The sequence below is a fragment of the Lithobates pipiens genome, unplaced genomic scaffold, assembly GCF_037356315.1.
Source record: "Lithobates pipiens isolate NorthernLeopardFrog02 unplaced genomic scaffold, aLitPip1_a1.2 Scaffold_3, whole genome shotgun sequence".
Lineage (NCBI taxonomy): Eukaryota > Metazoa > Chordata > Amphibia > Anura > Ranidae > Lithobates > Lithobates pipiens.
This window is the reverse complement of record NW_027507790.1, coordinates 226,670,311-226,698,242: the sequence shown is the minus strand read 5'-3', so window position 1 is coordinate 226,698,242 and position 27,932 is coordinate 226,670,311. Positions and strand designations below refer to the sequence as shown.

Genomic DNA, 27,932 nt, shown 5'->3' with positions numbered 1-27,932 from the left:
GCTGCGCAAATACAGTGTGACATAAAATATTGCAACGAGCACCAATTTATTCTCTAGGGTCTCTGCTAAAAACAATATGATGTTTGGGTGTTCTAAGTAATCAAAAAATACAGAACAAGTGAACAAATAAGTAACAAGTGTCAGAAAAAGGCTTAAGCATGAAGGGGTTAAATATGTAAACCAATTTGCAGCTCAATAGGCTCGTTTTAGTGTTGATGAGTAAAGCAGTATAACTTTTCTAGCATGTTAATATGTGCTACTATTCTCTACTCTAAACCCTTTTCTGTGTTTATTTTAGGTGGTGCAGCATTGTGTGAGCTGCCTAGGGGCTGTTGTAAACAAAGTAACCCAAAATTATAAGTTTGTCTGGGCGTGTTTTAATAGATATTATGGTAAGTTGTTTGTTTTTATTTTTTTTTGTTTTTTCTGTGTTGCCATTTTAAGTAATATTTTTGAAATAGTCTGCTCATTTTGATAAAACTCTCATGTAGATTGAATAGTAATCACTGAAACTGATATAGATGGCTTATTCTGACAATCTGGGATATACTTTTAAAATAAGATGTTGCAGAGTAAGCCCTGAAACTAGAGGTCAGACCTTTGCTAATCTCACTAATATACTGATAACTAGCATTGGGAATAAATACTGTTCCCTGAAATGTTCAGATGTACATCCAAGTGCAAAAAGAGGAGGAATATTGTTAGCTTGTCTCAGTATTCAATGAATAAGCTAAGTAGCTCATAAGCTGCTGTGTTTTTGTAAATCACTTTACTTCCTTTGGTAGTACCCATGCTTTATAATTTACACACACTCACATGAGTTGGTAAATATTAATGTGAAACTGCATCCAAAACTTAATTTGATAGTGTGGTGAAGCGTTAGAGCCTGTGCTTTCTGTGGGGAGTTCCTGTATCATTCATGGTGGATGGAACAGAAAGTTTCATGAATGCAAGAAGTCTGGAGAGTATACAGTGCCTTGCGAAAGTATTCGGCCCCCTTGAACTTTTCAACCTTTTGCCACATTTCAGGCTTCAAACATAAAGATATAAAATTTTCACTTTTTGTGAAGAATCATCAAGAAGTGGGACAGAATTGTGAAGTGGAACGAAATCTATTGGATATTTTAAACTTTTTTATCAAATAAAAAACTGAAAAGTGGTGCATGCAAAATTATTCGGCCCCTTTACTTTCAGTGCAGCAAACTCACTCCAGTTCAGCGAGGATCTCTGAATGATCCAATGTTGTCCTAAATGACTGATGGTGATAAATTAGAATCCACCTGTGTGTAATCAAGTCTCTGTATAAATGCACCTGCTCTGTGATAGTCTCAGGGTTCTGTTGAAAGCACAAAGAGCATCATGAAGACCAAGGAACACACCAGGCAGGTCCGTAATACTGTTGTGGAGAAGTTTAAAGCCGGATTTGGATACAAAAAGATTTCCCAAGCTTTAAACATCCCAAGGAGCACTGTGCAAGTGATCATTTTGAAATGGAAGGAGTATCAGACCACTGCAAATCTACCAAGACCTGGCCGTCCCTCTAAACTTTCAGCTCAGACAAGGAGAAGACTGATCAGAGATGCAGCCAAGAGGCCCATGATCACTCTGGATGAACTGCAGAGAACTACAGCTGAGGTGGGAGAGTCTGTCCATAGGAGAACAATCAGTCGTACACTGCACAAATCTGGCCTTTATGGAAGAGTGGCAAGAAGAAAGCCATTTCTCAAAGATATCCATAAAAAGTCTTGTCTAAAGTTTACCACAAGCCACCTGGGAGACACACCAAACATGTGGAAGGTGCTCTGGTCAGATGAAACCAAAATCGAACTTTTTGCCCACAATGCAAAACGATATGTTTGGCGTAAAAGCAACACAGCTCATCACCCTCAACACACCATCCCCACTGTCAAACATGGTGGTGGCAGCATCATGGTTTGGGCCTGCTTTTATTCAGCAGGGACTGGGAAGATGGTTAAAATTGAGGGGAAGATGGATGCAGCCAAATACAGGACCATTCTGCATGAAAACCTGAAACTGGGATAATTGTCTTGTTGGAAGATAAATCTCCGTCCCAAACATATACAGCAAAATCTACAAAGGAATGGTTTACAAATAAACGCATCCAGGTGTTAGAATGGCCAAGTGAAAGTCCAGACCTGAATCCAATTGAGAATCTGTGGAAAAAGCTGAAAACTGCTGTTCACAAACGTTCTCCATCCAACCTCACTAAGCTCGAGCTGTTTTGCAAGGAAGAATGGGCAAGAATTTCAGTCTCTCGATGTGCAAAACTGCACGCCCCACTTTTCATTTTTTTATTAGTTAAAAAAGTTTAAAAAATCCAATAGATTTCGTTCCACTTCACAATTGTGTCCCACTTGTTGGTGATTCTTCACAAAAAATAAAAATCTTATATCTTTGTTTGATGCCTGAAATGTGACAAAAGGTTGAAAAGTTCAAGGGGGCCGAATACTTTCGCAAGGCACTGTAAATACAGCTGAAATATTGGAGTAGGGCTAAAAATTTTTGTCCCTGGTTCTCCTTAGGTGATCACATGACTGCACTTAATTCTGTACCCCTGTGACTCGTATTCGACCAACAGCGGGCTACACGGGAGAGATCCAGACTTTAATGTTGGAGTCCACTCAGATGTCTTGACTGGCAGCTGGCTCAGCCTCTCAGCACACTGCTGACAGCCTGAGCCAGACGCTCATTATCCCTCCAAGGCCCAGCACTCCATTGAGACTGAGAAATGAGCGTTCAGCAGTCTTTGATCACTCATAACTTTTCCCCATTCTAAATAAGTTTGTGTCCATGTTGGAGAGATTCCACATGGTTTTCTTTTGTAAGAACCACTGTTATCAGAACTTGGTCTTCCCAGATTTTGAGAGGAAAGGTTCCAAGGGTTTTACTTGAACCAATTCGCATTTCCAAACTAAATTGAGGCATTCACCCCATTCTGAAGACAAAATCTATAAATGGATATGTGCATGTTCCTAAATTCTGCATGTTGTCTGCAAGATCTGTAATCACTTCACTCAGATTAAGAGAATAATCACATTCCCATTTTTCTCGCACGCCAATGCTTTATATTATTTGGAAACCAACACTGAGTTTGTCACTCTGCCTTTCAGCATTTGCTTTGCACCAAGAGTCTTCACAAAGCAGGGTATACAACCGCTTGAAGGAGTCTGCTCTTTGGCCTTCACATTGTCTTAAGGATTAGAGGCTGATCTTGGACATGGTCCTTGCAAAACCCTTTCCTATCAAGATTGCTTCTCTGAGGTCCTCTCGAGTCAACCAAACATCCCATGACTCGCTTCTGCATGAGGGGTTCTGTACCTCATGATAGCCAGGCAAAAATCTCCCTGGCATGGTGGATTTCTAATTCTGCTCTAAAATCCAGGAAATCGCTCCTTTCATCTTTTTCAAGAGTGGTAACATTGGACACAAGCCTGATGGGCTGAGGCAGGGTCTACAATTCCCTGACTGTCCTAAAGAACCTGAATCTCACAGGGAGTCTGTTTCCATCATCATTCTAGAGTTGACAGCAATATGGCTGATTCTCTTACACTGTACCCCTCCCCTACATGGTCACCCAACCAGAATGCAGCCAATGCCAAGGATGTGGTCTACATAAATCACCAGAAGTCATGTCGCCCTGAAGGAAGCAAGCCATAAATGGGGAATGCCAGATATGGACATCATGGCTTCTGGATTTGTCAAAAAAATTTCAAAAAATTAGCTTTGTGGATACCCTTGCTCTTGCTGGGGTTGTAGTGGTGAATCCATTGAGGATCTTTCCTCAACTACTGCACAAGATAAAGTAAACATGGATTCCTGTTCATTGCCCCAAATTTGCCCAAGAGAACTTGGTACACAGACAAACCCAGGCTTCTGTCAGGTGAACCTTGACCTCTTCTAAGCAGGCCAGACAAGGCCTTCTGTTCCATTCTGCTTTTCAGTCGCTAGATTTAAAAGGCATGGCTGTTGAAACATAGGTACTAGCCCCTGCCCCTTCCAGCCCCTGGAAATATTCTATCCCTTGTATCCTACATGTCCTCCATTCTGGCCTGGAACCAGCATCTGGCTCTAGGTGTACTCTGTAGAGGCAGGTTTTTGCCCTATCCATTTTATTCCAGAAACGTTTGGCCTCAAACTTTGGTCAGGACCTTTTGTACAAAGAGTTGCTTAGGCCAATCCTCCACTTTGACCTATGTCTCACTGGGATATCAGTCTGGTACTCTTCAAAAACCTCCCATATTGAAACCATTTCAGGATATCTCATTGGAGGATCTTGCCAAAAAGTGGCTATTACCCTCGTCAAGCATGTTGAGTTGGTGCCCCTTTCCTGTAAGGAATCTTTATTTTTTTATTTTTTATATCTTACATATGGGCAAGGTGGTTCTGAGACCAAGACTGTCCTTCCTTCCAAAGATGGTCTCCTTTCACATTGGTGATCATCTCCTTTCCCTATGTCCTACCCTGAAACATGCCGAGAACATTCTACTCTACTGCCTGGATGTGGTCAGAGCAGTTGGGGTCTACTTCCAGCATCTTCCTTAAAGTTGTTGTAAACCTCCTACATGAAAAAGCACATCCTTCTATACTGTGTACGTATCTCTATCCAAAGCACTAAGGGTGATTTCTCTCTGCTGCCTGGTTCCTTTGTTTTCTGCATGACTCCCTTTTGACAGGTTTTCCCAACAATAACTGGTGATCTGAGGAGACCTCCAACATGCACCCTGAGATTGACAGCCTCAGATTTATTTGTTCCCTGTGTTGTGTAAAGGGGGTTGTATGTCCTCCTCCTCCAATCAGGTCTGAGTTCTCCTCACTGAGCTGTGCAGTGTCACTTTAAATTCCCGCCCCCTGCTTTTCAGAGCTGATGCTGTGTAATATCTGTAAAAAAAAACAAAAAACAAGGTGCACCAATCTAAGTGCAGTATCAAAACAACTTTAATAGGTAGGTATAAAGAGGTGGCCAAATGGCTACTCACAATTACTCAATAAGAGTTAGGCATGTAAACTGTCCATAGGAAATCGGCAGCTGTTCACAGTGGGGCGTCCCAAGAATATGGTGAAAGCTTTTCAAAAAGTGATGGTACACAGTCTGGTCTGCAATCTGTTATCTTCGGCCGGTGGAAGGGGTACAGGAAAGCCCAGGTGTCAGCTAAGGCTGCGCACAGTCTGTTTCAAACACCGGGAACCGGAAGAGGACCATGGTGGAACGCACACCTCACTGGAAGCTAGACAGCGGAAATTATCTGTTCCGGTGTATGAAACAGATGGCGCGCAGCCTTTGCTGACAACCGGGCTTTCCTGTACCCACCACGGCAGCGCTCCCACCGGCCGAAGATAGCGGCTATCATTCTGTCTTGCACTGCATGTTACAACTGAGCAAGTGTACGTGCTTAGTGTCTATTTCTCCTGTAGGTGACAGTATTATCATGTTTTTTTACTATCAAGCTGTTCTCATTAAAGAAAAAGACTTTACACTGAGCACAAAAATCCTATTTTTACTGGTTCAACCAATATATAAAAAATAAAATCAATATTAATGACCTGCTATTTTTCTTTTGTGAAGCATTTTTAAGTCCTGAAGCCAACTCTGAAGATTGATGCGATTCGACCATTATAGCAACTGAAGCAGATCTTGTTGCTTTACAAGCTTGATAACAGTGTAACATTTTAATGTTTACTTTTTTTTTTCTTCTTTTTTTACCCTTTGAGTTGTTTCGGCCATTTTCCTACAATTTATTTTCATTAAAATATTGTCCTTTTTTTTTGTCTTTCCTAGGTGCACTTATGAAATTAAAAACGGAACATCAGGAGGACCCAAACAGTACGGTTCTGACCACAAACAAATCAGCTCTCCTGAGATCGCTTTTTACTGTTGGAGCACTTTGTCGACATTTTGACTTTGATCAAGAAGACTTCAAGGGTAGCAGCAAAGTAAATATCGCGGTTTGTAAAATTAAATTTTTTTTCTTTTGTTTGTCTTTCTTTCTTTAACCACTTTAGCCCCGGAAGATTTGGCTGCTGAATTACAAGGCCATTTTTTGCTATTCAGCACTGCGTCACTTTAACTGACAATTGTGGCATTGCACCCAAACAAAATTGACGTCCTATTTTTCCCACAAATAGAGCTTTCTTTTCGTGGTATTTGATCCCATCTGCGATGTTTATTTTTTACGCTATAAACAAAAAAAGTGACAATTTTGAAAAAAAAAAAACACAATATTTTGTACTTTTTGCTATAATAAATATGCCCATTTTTAAACTAATTTTTTCTCAGTTTAGGCTATGTATTCTAAATATTTTTGGTAATAAAAATCGCAATAAGCGTATATTGATGGGTTTGGGCAAAAGTTAGTGTCTACAAAATAAAGGATATATATATATATTTTTTTTTTTTAACTAGTAATAGTAGCGATCTGCGATTTTTATCAGAACTGACATGGCGGACACTTTTGACACATTTTTGGAACCGTTGGCATTTATACAGCGATCAGTGCTATAAAAATGCACTAATTACTGTAAAAATGTCACTGGCAGGGAAGGGGTTAACACTAGGGGTCGATCAAGGGGTTAACTGTATTCCTTCTCTGTGTTCTAACTGAAGGGGGGGATGGGACTGTCTAGGGGAGATGACAGATCGCTGTTCATACTTTGTATGAACACACGATCTGCCTCTTCTCCCCTTAGAGAACCGGGATCTGTGTGTTTACACTTTCAGATCGCGGTTCTTGGTGTGTTACAAGCAATCTGCTACAGGGGCGAGCACGTGTGCCCCCAGCCCTAGTGGCCACAGGGTGAATCGACGTTGCATAACGTAGTTTTGTCCAGCCGTGCCATTCTGCCGCAGTAAAACTGCGGCGGCTGGTCGGCAAGTGGTTAATTGCTCTGAGCCCCTTACAAAACACTTCACATTTAAATATCCACAACTTTCTTCAAATTTTATTTTTGTTCATTTTTTTCCTTGTAACACTTGATATTAAATCTCCGTATGGCTTTTTCATGCAGGTTAACATAAAAGACAAGGTCCTGGAGCTGCTGTTGTATTTCACAAAGCATTCGGATGAAGAAGTGCAGACAAAAGCCCTCATTGGTCTTGGTAAGAAAGAGAATGGATTTTATTCCCTTTTCTTTGTATATCGAAGCATTCCTTTCATATTTGTATACAATGGCTTTTTTGTTTTATGTAGCTTTGCTATTGTGATTCTGTAACTTTGAACTTAGTCTGTAAGCCCTGTTCACACTGGTGCAACTTGATAGTTCCAAATGGCATGACAAGTCGCACCCCATTGCCGGCAATGGAACAAGTAATATTGCCGCAACTCATGTCGCTATAATTATGAAAAAGGTTCCTCCGCTACTTTTTATTTTCATCTCGACTTGCATAGGCTTCTGTTGTATGAAGTCGCAATGAAATCGGCAGTGCAAATTGCGCAATTTCAAAGCTGCACCAGTATAAACGGGGGGCTAAATTACCGTTTTTAGGGTTTGCGTTAACATGTAAAAGAAAAACAAAATGCCTCCAAAAAAAGCAGGATAGAAAATTAAACCCTCTGGTTGCTAAAGGGATCAGCACTTTTTTTATTCAAATTTTCTCCCTAATCTTTTATTTTTATTTTTTATTGATTTGCCCACTACAATGAGGGACCACTGATGTACATGTTTTTTCACATCCCACCAAAAAAAAATACCCCACATGGAAATTGTCTCACCACTCCAGGATGTCCTTTTATTCTGTAAATTCAGAAGCAGTGCTTAGTGACCCATGGTGACCAACACAAAATATTTACCTGGTCTGAAGACAGAAATCTGTTTACCTATCTTTACCTTGGGTAGCATCTCTGTTCAAGTCACAGCCAGTGATTCATGGCTGGGACCTGCTGATTGGCTGTGTACAATCACAGCCCAGAGTTCTGTGTTGACAGTCAACACTGAGCTTTGTTTAGAAAGAACAATCTGTTTCTCATTAGTGGTGTAACGACTCAGTGGTTCTTTAAAGGAGTTTAAAAGTCTGGCCTGAGCTTTTTAGGCTGGGCTTCTCCTAAGGGTAACAGGAGTGCATTTCGTTTTGCACTCCTGTAACCCGTTTTCAGCGGAGATCGGTCTGAAGTCCTCTTTTCGCTGATGTCGCCAGGATCAGTCGAGGAAGCGCATCATCCCGACTTAGGAAGTTTGGATTCGCTAGCTGCCTTGACAGATGTCAGTCTCAGCGAGCTGCTGAGATGGCCGTTCCCCGTCCCTCCACAGCCCATAGCTCCAATATACATGGAGGAGCAGAGCAGGAGAGCTGCTGACAGCATCTCTCCTCTGTGAGCTGAGAGAACCGAGCCATCGGTGGTATTTGGTGGCTTGGGTCTCATAAGAGGTGGTGGGGGACAGCTGCGGCATCTGTCTGATGCTGCATCCACCTAGATGAGTATGATCATGCAAAAAAAAAAATAAAAATACTTCTCTTTTAAGATGTCAGCAGGGGTAGAGGCTGGGACCACCAGCTATCATTGGCAGCTGCTACACCGGCCACTTGTACCAGATCAATAATAAAACAATGCTTCCGCATTGTGTTAACACTGGCAGGTATGTGACATGACAGCACTTCTTGTGAGTATGTAGGCTCTGGCAGAGTTGTTGGCATGCTCTCCAGCTTCTTCCTGCAGTAGTAGACCACTGCTCTAGTGAGCTATTCTTGACTGCTTCCACTCACTGGCCAATCTAAGCACCCCTCCTATCTGGACCATCAAGGTTGACCACTACTAGTCACCACCAGATATGCCACCCTAGACCACCATGGATGCCAATCAGTGCCCACAATAGACATCACTGATTGGCAGGCATTATTTGGCACTGATTGGCATCCATTAGTGCCCACCCATGCGGCCTATCAGTGCCCACCCATGCCTCCTTTCAGTGGTACCTATGTGTACCCATTAGTGCTGCATTTCAGTGACATCAGTGCCGCATATTAGTGCCACCTCATCGGTGCCTATCAGTGCCTGTCAGTACAGCCCCATCAGTGGAGAAAACTTATTTAAAAAGTTTTGTAACAGAAACAAAAAAATAAACACCCTGGAACTGAAGGGGTTTTAGGTAGAAAAAGCAGCATGTAGGACAAATGGTTGAGAATAAAAATGTGTTGCTTTAGCCTGTATTAAATAAAATGTGAGCAGACTGCTATTATGAAAAGTGGTAATCCATTGTTTCCTGACAACATGGTTTAGTAGCAGTTGTTCCTTCTCTCTTTCTTCCCATTATGTTACATTCTGAAGCCCTTCTAGTACACTGATGTGCCTAATTTTGTTCTTTCAGGGTTTACATTCATTCAGCATCCTATTCTCATGTTTGAGGCAGATGTAAAAAACCTGTACAATAACATAATGTCTGACAAAAGCAGCTCAGTAAATCTTCGAATCCAAGTTTTAAAGAATCTCCAGACCTATCTGCAAGAGGAAGACACACGGATGCAGCAAGCAGACAGAGACTGTGAGTACTCCCTGGCTCGTCTGACATTTGTACTAATAAGAATATTGCACCTGCTCTCCCAAAGCAGCACAGGGCTGGTGTTGCCGTCTTCTGTAACAACTTGTCTCTCCTTATTTCAGGGAAAAAAGTTTCAAAGCAGGAAGATTTGAAAGAGATGGGAGATATTTCCTCAGGGATGAGCAGCTCCATTATGCAGCTTTACCTCAAACAGGTCTTGGAGTCCTTCTTCCACAAGCAGTCTAGTGTGCGGCATTTTGCTCTCAATGTCATCGCCTTGACTCTCAACCAGGGCCTCATCCATCCTGTGCAGGTGAGGAATGCCAGCAGCTTTATTTACAAAGTGACGCACACAGAGCATGCTGCATTCTCTTCAGCAGCACATTGTCTTGTGTTTTCTTAGGGACAGTTTTCTTCATTCTGAATCCCATACACCTTTCAGTGTGTGTTTGAATTAAAAATAATAAAATAAAAATTGATGCATAATTTTTTGCAGGTAAATGTGTATTTGTTTTTTTGTTTAGCTTGAAAAGCACTGCACCAGTGAGCAGCAGGTCGCTGATGCCATGCAGGTCTCCTGCAAATTGTCAGTGTATCTGTATTTTACACAGAACTACCGCAGCACTCAACAGCGGCATGGTAGTTCGTTAAGAACTACAAGCCGACAGCCACAAAGGCTGTCGATAGTTGTAGTTCATTTATTCACAGAACACTGAATGAATGACGTGGTCATTGTGGCAGCGAGTAGGAGAGGAGATTCCCTGTTCTCTGCCAAAAGGGGGGGGGGGGGGGGTTGGTACATTTGTTACATGTTACACCCTGAGTATGGGTGTACCATCTTGCAAAAGGTTCCTTTAAGGCAGTTGGAGTACTTGAAATCACAAACTAAATAAGAACTTGCAACTCTTTAGAGGCAGTGATTTTTGATATCCAATATACACAACCAGATGTGTTTTGTGTGTACTGAAGAAGCTGTGATTGCTCACCTCTCCCTAAAATGTCACTGACTTGGAACAATGTAGAGATCAGGAGTTGACTTGACTTTTGATGTTCCTGAGATGCTTGTTCTTGGGCAGCGACTCCAAAAGTAATGAGACACGAGCTAGGTGAAGAAAATTGAGTGACGGCCTAAATTTCTTTCTTTAAAAGATTACCTAGTGTCGCACCTGTTTTTCCATGTTAAATGCATGTATTCTATAATTTGTGTTTAACATTTTCAGCTATTTATTTCTCACATGGATCACAGTATCCCCCAGACAATTATTTTTCTCCCCAGAAAACTAGTTCCATTTTTGTGCAGAATTATGTCCTGATCTATTATATTTCAATGCTAAGATGTCCAGAGATGACAGTTATATGCATGTACAATGGAATTGATATATGTAGAAATATCTTGCACAGGGCAGGCCTCTGTTTGCAGTGTATAGAGTGAGGACAGGAGAGAATGTTGGTTGCCTTCCTCCTGCTTGTAACAGACTTGTAACAGACTTGTAACAGACTTGTAACAGACTTGTAACAGACTTGTAACAGACTTGTAACAGACTTGTAACAGACTTGTAACAGACTTGTAACAGACTTGTAACAGACTTGTAACAGACTTGTAACAGACTTGTAACAGACTTGTAACAGACTTGTAACAGACTTGTAACAGACTTGTAACAGACTTGTAACAGACTTGTAACAGACTTGGTCAGTTTTCAATCCTAGCTACATTTTCTGCATAGACAGTGACCGTAAAGCATATCATCCTACCCCTCCAAACTATATTTTTCATTCCCTTGACCCTGCCATTGGTTACTTTTTCTTAGTGTGTGCCGTACCTAATTGCTATGGGCACAGACCCTGAGCCGTCCATGCGGAACAAATCAGATCAGCAACTGGTAGAGATCGACAAGAAATACACTGGATTCATTCATGTAAGTGCTAATCAATGCAATTGCCTTGTCAAGTAATGTAGTGGGGTGATTGGCTGCTCTATAACACTCTTCTCTGTCTTAGATGAAAGCGGTGGCTGGCATAAAGATGTCATACCAGGTCCAGCAAGCTATTATCTCTGATGCAAAGCGCATAGTGCGTGGGTTCCGGCAGGACGAGTCCACCAGTGCCCTGTGCTCCCATCTCTATTCTATGATTCGGGGGAACAGACAGCACCGGCGAGCTTTCCTGATCTCATTGCTTAACCTATTTGATGATGCTGCGGTAAGCAAAACAACCTGTACTATTATTTAGGTGTCCTATTGTTAAAGGGAACCTATATTCCCTAACTACTGTCAAAGTCAGTTAGCCAATAGGGAGAGAGGGGACGGGGCTGAACCACATCTGCAGCTTGGCTTGGGTTCACCCATAGCAAGCTGCTTACTGTGGGGGCACTCAACAGGAGAGAGGGACCAAGGAGCACAGAAGAGGGACCCAAGAAGAGGAGGATCTGGACTGCTCTGTTCAAATACACTGCACAGAGCAGGTAAGTATAACATGTTTGTTATTTTTATAGGGAAAAAAAGACTTTACAATCACTTCAACTTAGAGAGCTGATAGAATAATATTCTACCAGTCTACATATGAATTGTGTATAAGTTAATTATGTATAGCTGTCAGAACATGCTAATTGTACTACACTATTTGCAGTGAAAATACAATTGTGATATAAAACCGTGAAAATATGCAGCATGTTAAAATTTGAGCCTGTTACTGAAAATATACAAGCTACTAGAAGTGGCCAAGGTCCAGGCGTGTAAGACAACCGACAGGTTAAATTGTATCTAAAGTCAAAACTTTTATTTTGTAGTCTAGAAAGGATGGGAACCTGTCGGCTTTAAATGCTGTCACTGGGTCCAAAAGGGAGATAAATTCAACATTTTGGGTTGTTACCAGAACATCAATAACAGGAAACTTAGTAACTAAGAAGGAATCTCCCTCACTTCAGAGCAGCCTTTCTCAAACTTTTTAACATGGAAGAACCCTTAACATAACTTTTTGGCTCCAAGGAACCCCTGCTAATAATTTACAGAACTTTAGTGTGATGGTCAGTGGGAAGAATGTTCCTTCCATTTTTGGGAATAGTCTACCCCCGTCCCTACAGATGGCTAAAAAGATCATTGGTGGCAATGGTTACTTATCGGAGAGGCAGAAATTACTTCTTGCCCAAGGAACCCCAGTGACGAAACCCTGTTTTAGAGAGATTTGTTTTTCTGCTGAAAATAAAGTGAAGCGTAATCCCTTGTCCCCCACCAGTCCAACAAATCCCTGCTCTGTCTAAAATGGGAGAATAATGTTTTAGCTTTACATGTTCTTTGGTGCAGTTTTGCCATTTGCTCCACTGAGGACTCGACTTCTGAATTTGTAGAAATCTGTCTCTATTGATTTCCTTTATTATTATTCCAAAAGATAAAAGGCGCCAACCCTACATGACAGCTGCCCCATTAAGTGTGAATCACACTAATAAATCGTACAAAAATAGAAAGTAGGCGCTAATTAAACTACATGCATCTTAAAATTGACATGTGCTGAGTAATAAAGATTACACCCACTGTAATAATTACTATTGCGCAATACCAAAAACAACAAAGTTGTACAAAAAAATTACAAAAAGATGCTGTGAAAAAACCTTTTTCATTAATAAGTGTATTGTCAGTGATAACTTTGTGCACATATGTTCAAAAATTGCAATAATGTGATAATAACTTTTGTGCAATGCCAAAAACAAAAAACACACACCAAAAAAATCACACAAAATCCACAAAGATGCTGTGAAAAAAAAATCACAAATATTAATACCAGTGTGATAATGGTGCATATACATATCAAAGATGAAAAGTGCTGTAAAAATCTGCAGGTTGAAGTCCTTATTCAACTGTGACCATTTCCAAATCCTTGCACTTTAATTGAATGATTCCAATCCACCGTGCATCTTTGTATGATTCAAAGAGAAGACATGCTCCACCACCAAGCAAGTGCTCACTCAACAGAGCCCAAAAGCCAGCTGGACCCCAAAGTGTGTGTAATGAATCTCTCTGGATGGAGTTCCAAGTTTTCTCCTTTCCAGCTCACAGATGCTCCTTACCTTCAGCAGGGTATACACCAATCACCCAAAAAGAAGATAAACACGGTGATCGTGCTACACAGTTTTATTAAAGTTCCCTTTTAAAACCAATCCCCAAATATATGCACTTGCATGTCAGGGTGCCCAGACAATCACCAGCTCGACCAGCAATAAACGTTTTAGTTCAAAGGATAATATCCAACAAACTACCGTTACAATGGTACAGACAAAGGTGCCATCTGTCTCACTGTTCAAACGGATGTGACATCACTTGCAGTCCATGGGAACAGCGACAGCAATCCGACCTCTAAGAGGTTTTCATAGCACCTTTGTGGAATTTTTTTGTGCATTTTTTGGTTTTGCGAAATATTGATTTATTACAGTGGGTGGAATCTTTATTACTCAGCACATGTCAATTTTAGGGTGTATGTAATTAGCGCTTACTTTATATTTTTTGTAGTGATTTCCTTTGGCCACTTGTTTTTTGTTTAACCCTTTGACTACCAAGGGCAAATGCAATATTCTAAGGCTCTGCAACAGTGCTTGTTTTTACATTTTAGCTAGTGTTTTTATAGAACGAAAAGGTGATTTGGACTGCTTGAAAGCTCTTGATCACTTCTGCACCCATCAGAATGTGTTGCCAAAAGAGTAATAAATGGGAGGTCTATATCAAACCGGCTAGAATTTCCATCTTTGGTTTTGTCATATCTCAGTATGTTGCACCTGGCAGGAATAAAAGTGGCTTATAACTCTAGCACCCTACTGGTGTGCGTGCCTCATCCGTAGCTAAACATCTCCCTGGTTAGTTCGTAAATGGAGTAGTCATTGTCCGTAACCTCTCACTCTTCCACCTTTTACATGCTGCCAACTGCCCTACAACTGTTCTCCTGTGACCTAAATTTAAATTACAATGCCCCGTGGTGGTAAAAAAAAACAAAAAAAAAACTAACGGGATAGAAATTCTAAAGTTTGACATTTTTTATTTCCTTCAGAAAGCAGAGCTTGACGTAACAGAAAATGTATGGCAAATGTCATATTTAAAGAGGCAGTGGTGATGCCATGTGTGTTTAATCAGTTCTGTTTTTTTTTTTTTTTTTTTGCTTTGTTTTTTCCCTTTAGAAAACGGAAGTGAATATGCTCTTGTATTTAGCGGACAATCTAGCTGGTTTTCCATATCAAACGCAAGAGGAGCCACTGTTCATTATGCACCACATAGACATTACATTATCGGTTTCAGGTAGTAACCTCCTGCAGTCATTCAGAGAGGTGAGTGGTTTTCCCAGGTTAATCTTGTGATTTCGTTTTTGATTTTTTTTTTTTTTTTACTAAGTGGTTGTAAAGTTGTCGGCGCCCCCCCCCCCCCAATCTTACCTGAGCCTGATCTTAATCCAATGATACTCTTTCTCTCTCTGCTCACAGGACTCAGATCAAATCCTGTGAGGCAGGGGTAAGGGCCAGGCTGTGCTATGTGTGTCAATAGACACACTCACAAATTGGGTTGATCAGACTGCGCATGGGGAGCTATCTTGCAATTTTCAATGCTGGTTGCCTTTGAATTTCCCACTTCTGCATGCTTTACCATGGAAGGTGTTAATGCTAAAACCCTCATAGACTGCTAGCTGCTTGGGTTTGTACCAATTTGAGGCTCTGTGTTATATACCCTGAGCTAGTTGCAGTAGTGCCGTGTGGTCACAACATGCCTGTATCTAGACACACAGGGGTTCAGTCCCACTGCAACACATTAGCTTAGTGCAAACTTTTCTAATGATTCTAGGTACTCTCTCTTTGCCTCCTGAAGACGCAAACATCTAGAATTCTATGACCCAATGGTTATAGGGTCTATCTCATCAAAGTCACCATTATCTCTGTCAGGTAAGGCTGAATCCCCAGGGTTGTCATCAATGTCCTCTCTTGCAGTCACACAAGACACAGGCCAAATTCACCCTATCTCTTGTGAGAGGCTGACTGCAGAGGCTCCTACACCTTGCCCTGAAGAGTCATCTTTGATCTCCCCAGTAAAGGTCGCCAGGCCACCATTTGCAGCGTCATCTGATTCCGATTCCAGCTCCCTGCAGTCTTATTGCTTTTGAGGAATCTCTGTACCCTGCCATTACGTCACATACAAGAGACCATTTTGGCCAATATTGCGGTATGTACTACACTGCATCTGGAGGAGGCCTGCTTGGGTCTTTTAGAACTCCTCTAAATGCGAGAATACCTTTTCACCCCTTGAGGGGTCCAGGGCCCTACCAGATTGTAGGATCTGTTCTCCTTTTGGAGGCATTTTGGTAAACATTGTGGATCTGTCAGTAACCCACCTTAACATTGAAACCACTAGGCCAGTAGAGTGTTCTTGCTTTTAAAACCGTATTAAACCTAAAAGCAAACATTTAATGTATTGCCGCTTACCAATTCTTGGATGGGGTGGCTGCATTGGTTTTCTTTTTTAGGCTTGCTTTCTTCTATTTTCATCTGGTGATCCAGTTAGCAAGTCTGTTTTGTTGTTTTTCACATGCTTAAAGTGGAGGGCCACCCTAAAAAAAATACATAAAAACAATCCTTTAAATACATAAAAAAATTGAAAAAAAATGTATGAACTTACCAGAAATGCCTGTTGCTAGGCAGATCTCCTCGCGTTGTCTTCTGGTAAATGGGGCGCCCTGTGTTCTGGGAACTGTGTGTGTCCCAGAACACAGCGTGCCCCATTCACAAAGTGCTGTGCAACTCGCGCATGCTCAGTAGGAAACAGGCAGTGAAGCCACAAGGCTCCACTGCCTGTTGCTCTTAGTACGAATGACGGTGCTGGGACCCAAGAGCCAAGGGATGGGTCGGCCTCGGACGGCCGACATTGTGAACACCCTGGATAGGCAAGTGTCCTTATTAAAAGTCAGCAGCTACCTGTTGCGAACGGTGTCCACCTTTATGCAAGCCTGGCAATTCCCCACACTCTCCTGGGTAGGCAGGATCTCGGCGGCAAAGATGACCATCCTCCCTAAAGTCCTTTATTATTTTCTTACTTTGCCTGTCCGGGTACCCACTTTTTTTCTTCGACTCCTGCAGAATAGGATACTCCAATTTATATGGGCGCGCAAACGCCCCAGGGTACCTAGAGCAACCCTTTATACCCATAGGCTCCGGGAAGGCTTGGGGGTCCCCAATTTCTCTAAATACTACACAGCGGCCCAGATCGCTCCGTTGACTATGCTCCATGCAACCATGGATGTTCCTCTGTGGGTGCTCCTGGAGGTGCCTGGCTGTGACCCTTGTGCACTTCAGGCACTCCTCTGGCTCCCCAGAAATCTGCGCCCTCCCTCCCTAAGCCCCATGCTCCTACATAGTCTGCAGGTGTGGGACTCAGTTCGCTTTTCCAGCAATCTGATGTCCCCCTTTCTACCCCTACTTCCCATCACCCATAACCCTCTTTTCCCCCCGGGTCTGGAGGAGCCCCAGGCATTTTCCTGGTGGTCCTCACATGGCTACCCACAAGTCCAAAATTTTCTTTCCTCACGCTTCTTCCCCTCCTGGGAGAGTGTCCGGGAAACACACGGGGCGCCGGCTAATGAGCATTATCACTTTATCCAATTAAAGCACTGGATTGCAGCATTGCGCCACAGGTCCACCTACCCCTTCCAAAAAACTTTTTTTTGAACATTCATGCCAATATGCCCCAGGGTCCCCAGGCCTTATTTCGGCCATTTATGCCTCTCTGAATAGCCGTCCGCCATCAGCACCCCTCTCTTATATGACTCAATGGGAAAAGGACCTTCGGACCCCAGTAAACCCAGAGGACTGGAGCAGGGCCTGGAAAACAATCACCAAATGCTCGTTTAACACGAATACCCCGGAGGCTGCATATAAAGTAATGCTCCGATGGTATTGGGTACCTGCCCGCACAGCTCGGGCTTTCCCCGGGAGTACGGACAGATGCTTCCGCAATTGTGGACAGCAAGGTGATGTTATGCATACATGGTGGGGTTGCCCAAGGCTGGTGGGGTTCTGGTCTAGGATTTTTGGTTTGCTGCAGACACTTTTCCACCTAACCATCCTAAGGGATGCTAAGCTATCGCTCCTACATTGCCCGGTACCTGGTTTGCGGGGCCCTCAACAGAAGTTGGCTACTTACCTATTTATAGCGGCCAAGCGGACCATTGCCCAAGCCTGGAAGTCCCAACGGGTAGACTTTCAAGGTGTTAAAACCCGCATGACTGCAATGTTACTTCAGGAACGTATGTCTAGTATTGTTTACGATTCTCATGCTAAATTTCTAAAAATCTGGGAGCCGTGGATCTCCTATGAGTTCCCCGCACTCCAAGCAGCATGCCTAGGCTTGGTCTAACTCCCCTTGGCGAGGCACCCACGCCCGAACTTTCCCCCTCCTTCCTTCCCCCTCTTTTCTCTTTCTCTTTTCTTCTTTTGTTCCCTATCTCTCTTCACTCTTTTTTGTAATCTCTCCCATTGCTAACGAATCCTGCTGCCCCCCGTAGGAGGGGGTAGTGGAAGAAGGGCCTGCCCTCCGGAAACGACGAGGGAACAAGTTGCCTGGTTCTGGAACCAGCCTCGATACCATCCCCTACTCATATTCCCTCCTTTTCTTCTGTTTGCTACAAGTATAATGTGATGGCTGGCCCTTTGGTTTCATATTCATGTTTTGTAGCCCCTGCGAGGGCGCACAAGGAGCAGATTGTAGACTCTTGTTTATTCCTGTTTATTCAACTTTACAATAAACATATTGAAACCGAAAAGTCAGCAGCTACAGTGTTTGTAGCTGCAGACTTTTAATTTATTTATTTTTTTCAGCTGGCTGTCCTCTTTAAGCTCTCATTTAACAGAATGTATCCGTTTACATGGATTAGACAAACTCAACACTGACAGGGTTGATTAAAATGATTAGCTTTTGTTCATGCAAAACCTTTATCCAAAAAGGCAAAACGCTGTAACTGCTAAGTGTGGAAACAATAAAAGAAGGCAAACCAAAACATACAGGGTATGAAACGCATACCACCAGTCACTTACCCACTTACTATATATTTAAAGTGGGCTCTTTCTTGCATAAGCATGTAAGCAAAAAAAAGCAGATAGCGAAGACTGCAAAATGACCATAATCCCAAGCCACCGGGGTATAGTGACAAGAATGAAGGAAATGCGATAAATCTAACAAAATGTATAAATTATCTTTATTAATGCAAAAAAAATCAAATGATCAAAGTGTATAAACAGGAACCACCCACCATCACTCAAAAAAAATCTGAGAACGTTGTCAAAAAAAAAAAAAAAACTGTGTCCATTCTCGATTGCATACAGCCCATACAGCCATTATGAGGTGAGACAAAGTTATTAAAATAATAGCGGCTGTATGTTCCACCTGGGAAATATCAGCATGGTGTTGTAGCAGCAAACGAATATAGTAACAGCACTTACTGACCTATAAGATAAATAAAACCAACATAGGTCAAGAGCTGAACATAACTGCTGCAACACCTATCGATAATAAACCCCGGGCATAGGGCATACTGCTAACAGCTGTGGGTTGCTGACCAATCCAATAATCAACCGGATCAAGTATGGCTAGAACTATCTAATAGTGTATTCTGGACTGGAGGTAAGTTGAGCACCAATCCTAAAGGCAGATGGGCTAGTGTCCATATACTGCTTACATGAGCACAGATATATCTACAAATTTCCACAAAAAGTGACTCTTGCATAAAGTGCAGGCAAAGCAGAAGCATAGAGAAAGCACAGCTGAGCGGCAGCAGGGGATGGATGGCAGATCCCAACACCGCACCCAAAGTACGTAGCAGAGCACATATAGTTATGCAAAGCAGAGAGCGTTATTAGAGGAAGTATAAATCATGTGCAAAACAGTCCATGCGCTTCACAACTCGACCTCTATGCACTTATGAATGAGATAACCGCTCTAGCTCTATGTACCACCCATCCTTGTGCAGCCCCAATACATTGCTGATGGTGAATGCAGTTCCTGCCGGGCGTGCCACTCAGTGTAATCACTTTACAACCCACTGCCTGCCATAGCCACGCTTTTCCCAATCGTCTTTCAGGACAGCCACCTGAGACCTTGGCTCCTCCCCTCTTTAGGAAACACCTGTGTCAGCTTAATAAATTTCCTCCTCCTCTGCTGCTTCTCAGTTTTTTGTGTTTCCTCCAGAGAGGAGACACCTAGGAAACCCAGAGGTCCTGAAAAGCAGCAGAGGCTGCTAGGACAAGCAGACTGACCTTCTTTTGCCGCCCCTGCATCGCTGAGTGCAGTTAGAGGTCGGGGGGGGGGGGCGCCGGTTCAAGCGCCGAGGGCGGTGCAGGGAAGTACACGCTGGCCGTCTCAGCCCTTCAGCATCGCTGTGTATTTGACCGGCGGCGCCAGTGGCGGGTGACGTCACGACGGCAAAGGGGGCGTGTACTTCCGGATCACGGCCGCAAAACATGAATTGGTGCCAGGCAAGGGCTGGAGAGGAGCCGTGAATGTTGTAGTGACAGCGGGGGCTCTGGTGGTGACACTAAAATGTCGGGTGCAGAGGCTAAGGACACTGCTCCAGCAGAGACCAGCTCCAACCATAGAAAGCTAAGGGGAACCTGGGGTGGATCTCCCCCTGCCTAAGACCACTAGCTACCCGCCCCTGCACCCTCCCCCCATCAAGGGTACATGGGTAAAAGTGTGAAAGAAAAAGGGGGGGTCGGTAGGGTCGCTCCGGTGTCAGAGGGTGGGTCATGGGGTCCCTGGTGAGGGTAACCCACATGATTTATATTGCTCACCTGCATTGGTAGGAGGCTGCAGTTTTAATTGTGGGTTTTTTCTTGGGTCATTTCAGAAATCAGACAAAACCAAGCCCTCCCATAATTCAAAGAGAAGGTGTCCTTGTAAAAACGCTCTTAAAGATTCCTGGGGGAAAGCTTTATATAAGGAATGTATTAATAAATTAGTGCAAGAACATTCCACTGAGCAAAGCAATGATCTAGCGGCATCTGTCAAAGAACTATCCAGTACCGTTGAATCTTTTAAAACCTTTTTTGAAGGTTTTCAGATCCCACAACAGCAGACTGCTCCTCCACCAGTGCAGCTGTCGCTACCAAAGACGCAAGCGCTTCCCTCCACTAGTGCAGGTCCTTCAGTAGCCCCTAGGGAGGAGGCAGAGGACGAGCCTGATAGTGCAGCGTCTGGCTCCCAGAAATCAGAAGGGGAGGCACTGGAAGGTGATTCCAGGAAAACCTCCCGATACAAGCTCACATTAGATGAGGTAGATAAGCTTCTGGGAGCCATTTATACCACACTAGGTATACAAGCAGAAAAGAAACCCCTTATCCCTGCATGATCAGATGTATGAGGGCTTAGGGGAGCAGGAAAAGAAGAATTTTCCTGTCCACGAGGTCTTGATAGAGGCAATAAAGAAAGAATGGCAGGATCTAGAAAGAGAGCCATTTTTTTCTAAAGCCTTAAAGAGGCGGTTTCCATTCTCTGAGTCAGCAGTATGGAACAAATCCCCTAAATTAGATGCGGCCTTCTCACAAGTGTCCCAACATACGGATTTAGCCTTTGAGGACATGGGGGTCTTAGCCGAGCCAATGGATAAGAGAATAGACTCTTTTAAAGAAGTCTTGGGACTCCACCCTAGGCAGCCTGAAGCCTGCAATGGCAATTACGGTAGTGGCCAGAAATATGGAATTCTGGTTGAACTGTATCCAGGCACATATAGAGGAAGGTACTGCAAAGGAGCAGATTCTATTCTCTTTTCCCACTCTTTTACGGGGCATTGCCTATATTGCAGATGCATTGGCAGAACTGGTACGCATGGCAGCCAGATCTTCGGCTCTAGCCAACTCTACCAGATGGGCCCTATGGCTTAAGACATGACAGGGGGACTGCGCATCCAAGGCCAAATTATGTGGGATCCTGTTTACAGGGGACCTGTTCGGGACAGGTTTAGAAGGTTCTGGACCGCACAGCAGACAAAAAGAAAACGTTTCCTCTCAAGCGTAAAGCACCTTGGGGTCAACCTCAACAAAATAAAAAGAGACAGAGAGGGGATAGAGCCCGTTTTTCAACACCCAAAGCGGACAATCAGAGGAAGCCTTGGGTCCAGAAGGGGAAAAGCAAGGGAGGAGCGATTTTTCGTCATCCTGAGCAAACCCGTAACAAACAATGAAATTATCTGTGGGAGGAAGACTGGGGGCCTTCATCTCACAATGGGAAAAAATATCCTCCAACCAGTTTATCTTGAGGACAATAAGGGAAGGTTACTGCCTAGAGTTCTCAAGATTGCCCCCAGCAAACTTCCAAGAGACAGAGGGAAAGCCAGAGGGTTAATGAGTTCCATAAAGGACCTCAGGAAGCAAGGTATAATAGGCAAGGTACCAAGAGGAGAGGAAGGACAGGGCTTCTACTCCCACATTTTTGGGGTACAGAAACCTTCAGGGAAGGGCAGGCCAATCCTCAACCTCAAGCCTATAAATCTTTCTATAACTCACAAAAGATTCAGAATGGATTCCATTTACTCAGTGAAGGCTGTTACCCCCAAACTGTTACATGGTTTCACTGGAGCTAAAGGATGCATACCTACATGTGCCAATACATCAGTCATCAGAAGTTTCTAAGGCTAGCAATAGAAACAGGGAAAGAAACCATACACCTTCAATTCCAAGCTCTGCCTTTCTTCTTCGCCCAGAATTTTTACGAAGATCTTGGCGGAGGCCCTGGCACCGTTACGTCTAAAGGGCATATCCATCATTGCCTATTTAGACGACCTCCTTCTGTTCGCAAAATCTCTCGGAAGGCTATTATAAGACCTCAGATACACCAGGACATTCTTAGTCTAGGGTGGTTGGTAAATGTGGGAAAATCAAATCTACAGCCCACGCAACAGATAAAGTATTTGGGATATGTAATAGACTCAGTACAACAAAAGGTCTTTCTACCCAAGGAAAAAATTGAAAAAATTCAAAAAGAAATGGGATTGATGCAGACCAATGTCATCCCTAGGGTTGCTAACATCCGCAATCCCAGCGGTGCAGTGGGCAAGTCTGCATTTTCGCCTATTACAGAGGTTCCTATTGAAAGTATGGGACCACAGGCAAGAGTCGCTGAATACGCAAGTGCTAATACCAGCAAACATAAAAAAGACCTTATGGTGGTGGAGGAGGGTAGGAAATTTAAACAAAGGGCGACTTTGGATCCTACCGCTCTCCCGAATCCTAACCACGGACGCAAGTGGCACAGGATGGGGGGCACATAGACTCCCAAATAACACAAGGAACTTGGGGGAAGGAAGAGGGAAGGAGGTCATCCAACTGGAAAGAATTGAAGGCAGTATGGCTCGCACTTCAGTTTTTCCAGAAAGAGTTGAGCGAACATCATGATCAGATCAGACAACTCGTCAGTAGTAGCCTACATAAACAAGGGGGGACCAGGAGCTGGGCTCTATGGTCCTTAGCAGAAAAAATTCTGGAATGGGGAGAGAAAAATATTCTATCTTAGCTGTCCACTTAAAAGGGGATTTAAACAAAGTGGCAGATTTCCTCAGCAGGAAGGAAATAAGGGAAGGAGAATGGATACTAAAACAAGAGGTATTCGACCAGATCACAAGGAAATGGGGAATACCTCAGGTAGACTTATTTGCGTCAAAAGAAAACAGGAAAATCCAAACATTCTTTTCCCTGAGGAAGGAGGATGGAGCACTCGGAGTGGACACAGCGCAAAAATGGGCATTCAGCATGTGTTATGCCTTTCCCCCACCAGTGCTAATAACAGCAGTAATAAGGAAGTTACGTACAGCTAACACCTCGTTAATTCTCATAGCACCTCACTGGCCTAGGAAACCGTGGTTCTCTATGCTCAAAGAACTTGCCATAGAGCCCCCTTGGTTGCTACCGGTCCAGGAGGACCTGTTATCCCAAGGCCCAGTGTACCGTCCGCAAGTGGAAAGGTGGAAGCTAGCCGCCTGGTATCTGAGAAGCACCTGCTAAAAGCAAAAGGGTTCTCAAACCGTTTGGTAGAAACACTGCTGAAAAGCAGAAAGGTTGAGACACATAACATATACCAGAAGGTGTGGAAATGTTTTTGCAGGTGGTGCACAGAGAACGGCTTCAAGACGCAAAGCTCAGTAGCAGTCTTAGAATTTCTTCAGAGTGGGATAGACAAAGGAATGAGCCTTAGTACGTTAAAAAGTCAAGTCTCAGCATTATCGGTTTACCAGCAAAGGAGGCTAGCCTCTAATCCATGGGTAATCGGGCTCCTTAAATCTGTGAGCAGACAGAGGCCTAGGCAAGGTACGGCCTTTCTGAAGTGGGACTTGCCCCTAGTGCTGCGAACTATGACGGCAGCCCCCTTTTGAACCACTAAAGGATTGCAGCCTAAAGATGCTGACGCTTAAAGCTATCTTTCTGGTAGCAATTACTACAGCCAGAAGGGTCTGTGAGATAGGAGCATTATCAGTCAGACCCCCCTTTTGCCAGGTTTTCCCGGATTGTATAGTGTTCAAGATGGACCCGGGTTTTTTGCCTAAAGTGGTCTCTAGATTTCATAGAGATCAAGAGATTGTATTACCTTCATTTTGTCCTAATCCTGTGCAGGAACAGGAAGTGAAATTCCATAGTTTAGATGTGAGGAGATGCATCCTACATTATTTAGAAGCAACAAAAGAGATTAGAAAGACGGAATCTTTATTTGTTTTATATGCAGGGGCTAATGTAGGGACCAAGCCTCAAGAAGTACAATAGCCAGGTGGCTAAGGGAAGCCATAGAACAGGCTTACTGGTTAGGAGGTAGGCAGACGCCGAAAGGAACCAGGGCACACTCCACAAGGTCAATGGCGGCGTCGCAGTCGGAGAGAGCTGGAGCAACGCCGGAGCAGATTTGTAAAGCGGCAACATGGTCCAGTTTCGCCACTTTCGTAAGACACTATAGAGTGGACTTATGGTTGGCTGAAGATCAGGCCTTTGGGTGCAAAGTCTTGCAAGCTGTAATCCTATCCTCTCAGATGGCTGTCCTGAAAGACGATTGGGGAAAAAATGAAGATACGTACCGGTAACATTCTTTTCCGGAGTCTTTCAGGACAGCCGGATACCCACCCATATTTAGACGTAAAGATTTCCTTTACAGGAAATGTGATATGATTGTTTATCATATGTTGTGTCTCCCCAAGAAGGCTGGAGGTGCTCTTAAAGAACTGAGAAGCAGCAGGGGAGGAGGAAATTTTTTTAAGCTGACACAGGTGTTTCCTAAAGAGGGGAGAAGCCAAGGTCTCTCAGGGGGCTGTCCTGAAAGACTCCGGAAAAGAACGTTACCGGTGCGTAACTTCGTTTTTATTCCAAATGGCCAAACATTGACCATGGCGGTGTGGGAATCCTGCTATGCTTCCCGGGCCAGGTGGAGGGCATGATTAGTGATGTCTGGCACACATCTGCTTGACGTCAACTTGTTTCACCGGAAAACCCAGATTAGGATGTAATGCCCCCTAGCTGGGATGTGCTTAAATACACTTTATGACCCAGACTGCAAAATTCCTTAAGGGAACGAGCAGCAAATTTGGTTATCTACTGAATGAGTACACTAAATTAAACATTAACATCCAAACACATACGATCAGTGGATGAACATGCTTCCAGAGTATTCTACATGGACCAGTCCATAGATGCACAAGTGAAAACACAGAAAAGACAGCAAAGAAGGAATTGCTTCGACAAAAATGGTTAAATACATAGATTAAGCCGAAGGTGTAAGAAACCAATCCACAGACACAAATATCCCAAGGCCTCACCTTTGTCATATATCCTAATCTAGGAATACCTATAAAATCAGTTCTTCAATTTGTTGTCCACAAGGGTATTTAGTTTATAAACTAGACTTTTTCTTTCTTTACAAGAATCCTGTCAAAATCACCTTGTTTATTGCTCAATTTAAGGGCAAAAAATCCTTTGACCTTCAAGCGGAGTTCCACCCAAAAGTGCTTCTGCTTTAAGCACTCATCTTCCCCTGACATGCCACATTTGGCATGTCATTTTTTTTGGGGGGGAGGGGGGGGGGCTTCTTAGTTTAGAGTGGGACTTCCTGTCCCGCTTCCTTCTTTCTGCTCTTGGCCACTTAGGAGACTACTCCTCTCCTCCTAGGTGGCCCCTCCCTGCCGGCAGTCTTCTGGGACATGTGACCCAGAAGATTAAATGGCCACTAGCAGAGCGCAGCGTGTCTCGCCCAGTGCGTGCCCGGCCATGAAGCCGAAAGAAGAGGTGGAGAGGAGCGAGGCTTCTGGTGGCTACATTGCTGGACCGTCAGACAAATGAGTGTCTTTATTAAAAGTCAGCAGCTACATTTTTTGTAGCTGCTGACTTTTAATAAACTAAAAAAAGTGTGGAACTCCGCTTTAAGGCCATCTGTTTTGGCCTGATGGTACTGGAGGAAATGTGCCAGGGGGGCTCTCAGGTTCCGTCTGTCTAATGTCTCTAAGGTGTTCACCAATTGCGTAGTTTGCACTTATTCTTACCTACAGTTCAGTCCATATATATTTGTACACGGGCACAATTTTCATACTTTTGGCTCTGTACGCCACCAGAATAAAATTAAAACAAACAAAATCCAAATAAATTTGAATTGCAGACTTTTGGCTTTAACTCGAGGTTAAACATAAATATCAAGTGCAAATTTTAGGAACTGCAACCTTTTTTTATACATAGTCCCACTATTTTCAGGAGCTCAAATATAATTGGACAAATTAATATAATCAATAAAATGTTCCTAATATAATCAATAAAATTTTCATTTTTAATATTTTGTTGAGAATCCTTTACTGGCAATGACTGCCTGAAGTCTGCAACCCATGGACATTACCAAAGACCTCCTTTCTGATGCTATGCCAGGCTCTAACTGCAGCTGTCTTCAGTTCTTTGTGGGTTTTTCTGCCTTTAGTTTTGCCTTCAGCAAGTGAAATGCATGCTCAATTGGGTTGAGATGAGGTGATTGACTCGGCCATTGCAGAATATTCCACTTATTTTTCTTCTACTTTGTTTTTACTTCCGAGTTCCATGTGAGCAGTAGGTATTCCAGCAAGTAATGAGATTTCTGGGGAGACCCAATTCCCGACGCTTAGAGATACAATTTTTTAGTGGTCACGGGCAGCTGGTAAGCAGGATACGCATTTCACCGGGTGTGGAGAAGAATTCTCTGGTGTGAAGGAATATCACTCTCTTTTCACTTATAGTGCACGGATGCTGGTTTCTGTTTTCATCCTTCTACATATGGACTGTTTAGTTTGGGACTTTCATTAGCCTTTTTTTCTACATTTTTTGTTATCTGCTTCCATGTTTATGATTTGTTTTTGTTTAGCGCTGCACCATTTGCATTTTAAATATTCTGTTTTGCAGTGTGTTTTGAATCATTGTCCATCTGTACTATGTAGCACCGCCCAATCAACTTTGCTGCGTTTGGCTGAAACGGGGCTGACAGTATATCTCTAAAAACTGCAGAATTCATCCGGCTGCTTCTGTGACATCATTAATAAACACCAATGACCCAGTGCCACTGGAAGCCATGCATGCCCATGCCATCACATTGCAAGCTCCACCGTGTTTTACAGAGTATGTTGTGTGCTGTGGATCATGAACAGTTCCAAGCTTTCTCCAGACCTTTTTCTTCCTGTCATTCTGATACAGGTTAATCTTAGTTTAATCCATCCAAAGAATGCTTCTCCAGAACTCGTCTGCCTTTTTTAGATGTTTTTTTTTTCGCAAAGTCTAATCTGGCTTTTATATTCAGGTTTATGAATGGTTTTGCACCTTGTGATGGACCTTCTGTATTTGCTCTCATGAAGTCTTGACAATTATATGCCTACCTCCTATAGAGTGTCCATTTGTCAGGATGTTGCGAATAGGTTTTTCTTTACCATAGAGAGGACCCTGCGATCATCCACCACTGTTGTCTTCCATGGACATCCAGGCCTTTTTATGCCACTTAGCTCACCAGTACTTTCTTCTTTCCTCAGAATGTGCCAAACTGTTGATTTGGCCACTCCTAATGTTGCTATCTCTCTGATTTTTTTTGGAAGCCTTATAATGGCCTGTTTCACTTGCATGGACAGCTCCTTTTTAATGCATGATGTAGGTGTACAGCAATAGATTCCAAATGCAAAAAACACACTTGGAGCTCAACTCCAGACCATTTAGCTGCTTAATGAAGAAAAACAAAAACAAAGGCGTAGCCCACACCTGGCTATGAAATAGCTTTTGATTCAACTGTCCAATTACTTTTGGTCCCTTGAAAAAGGGGTGCAGTGGTTATTCTTAAGAGCTGTAATTCCTTAACCCTTCCTCCGATTTGGATGTACATATCCTCAAGTTAAACCGTGCACTTTCAGCTCATATCCATTATATAACTATAGCTTGAATGGTTTGGTAAATATCTGAAAAAATT

At 43.2% G+C, this 27,932-nt stretch overlaps 1 protein-coding gene across 6 annotated transcripts in view; it reads left to right on the top strand.

The window, feature by feature from the left end:
* NIPBL (NIPBL cohesin loading factor) overlaps nt 1-27,932 on the top strand; it is a 242,831-nt gene that overhangs the window by 191,467 nt on the left and 23,432 nt on the right. For 5 of the 6 annotated variants that reach the window (XM_077462847.1, XM_077462848.1, XM_077462849.1 and 2 more), the window contains 8 exons: nt 299-392; nt 5,798-5,964; nt 7,024-7,114; nt 9,319-9,492; nt 9,612-9,802; nt 11,298-11,405; nt 11,488-11,688; nt 14,648-14,794. In XM_077462847.1, coding sequence (XP_077318973.1) covers nt 299-392; nt 5,798-5,964; nt 7,024-7,114; nt 9,319-9,492; nt 9,612-9,802; nt 11,298-11,405; nt 11,488-11,688; nt 14,648-14,794 — 1,173 coding nt within the window. The remainder of the gene's footprint in view (nt 1-298; nt 393-5,797; nt 5,965-7,023; nt 7,115-9,318; nt 9,493-9,611; nt 9,803-11,297; nt 11,406-11,487; nt 11,689-14,647; nt 14,795-27,932) is intronic. The other variant, XM_077462850.1, reaches the window with a different exon arrangement.